The following is a 1,052-nucleotide window of genomic DNA, read 5'->3' as shown; positions in this document are numbered from 1 at the left end:
AAATATTTACATGTTGATCGGTAACATTTCTTTTTTATATACCTACGTGTATAAAATTAGTCTTTAAAGTTCTAGTTGCTTAAAATTTTAGTTAATGTAAATTTGTAAGAAATGTTAAAATTAAATATATGTTTTGCTTCTATATAATCAACCTCCCCCAAGTAGAAGATCTTTTAACTCATATTTAGAGGGAAAAAACTACTTTTGGTCATTTCACAACAAAGGAATCAATGGTAGAACAATCTAAAATATCGGAAGCACAAAAGGTATCTCTTGTCATTTGATGCTCAAACTCTTTGTATGGACAACAACAACAACAACCACAACAGCAACGATGAGGTTAAGCACACCGTTTATATCAGTTTCAACAAAAAATGATTCATCAGTCTCCTCTTTCATCAGCTACCTCATCGCTGCTTTCAACCAACAAGGAATCATCTCTGCGTTCGTTGACGGTAAAAGCAGCCATGATGAAGCTGTCGAGAGGGAGATGGGACCTGAAGAATTCTCCAAATTAAGGGTGGTGGTGGTGGTTTTTTCCAAAAACTATGCACTTCATGTGTCATTCTTGGAAAAACAGATTCTCGAGTACTCATACCGTAACAACAACGACTTTGTGGTTGTTCCGGTGTTCTATGGAGTCAGTGTATCGTCCGTGAAGCAACATATGGAGAGGTTTGTTGAAGAGTTTGACGCAGTCCAAAGATCGATGATTAAGTGGCGACCAGGCCATGAATATGATTGTAAACGAAGGTATAGGCTTTGTAAAAAAAAAAAAAAAACGGAGGTACCTATAGGGATTACAAATAGGCCGAGGTTTTCTTCTACCAATTAATATCTCTTTTTCTAGTCATATTACTTAATTAGTATATACAAGTTCTAAGAGAGATATTTTCCCCTTGAACACATAGAAACAAACCAAATATTATTTGTTCAAAATTTTAAAGTTCACTTTTTTTTTTAATATAGAAAAAAATTAATATTTTAGGGAAATTCTTCTATTTTAAAATCGTTTATAAATATTTTCTGCCTAGTTCTAAATGTATGATCGA

The 1,052-nt window shown here is 33.4% G+C and overlaps 1 protein-coding gene across 1 annotated transcript; it reads left to right on the top strand.

Annotated features, from left to right (window-relative positions):
• Window positions 1–334: 334 nt before the first annotated feature.
• Window positions 335–753, top strand: LOC9298883 (protein VARIATION IN COMPOUND TRIGGERED ROOT growth response; the record flags this gene model as incomplete). The annotated part of the gene is made up of 1 exon (XM_021017269.1): window positions 335–753. A coding segment is annotated over exon 1 (419 nt), but the record flags the coding sequence as incomplete, so codon positions are not given.
• Between the last annotated feature and the right edge of the window lie 299 nt (window positions 754–1,052).

The sequence above is a fragment of the Arabidopsis lyrata genome (genome assembly GCF_000004255.2).
Source record: "Arabidopsis lyrata subsp. lyrata unplaced genomic scaffold ARALYscaffold_144, whole genome shotgun sequence".
NCBI lineage: Eukaryota > Viridiplantae > Streptophyta > Magnoliopsida > Brassicales > Brassicaceae > Arabidopsis > Arabidopsis lyrata.
This window is presented reverse-complemented; position numbering and strand designations above follow the sequence as displayed.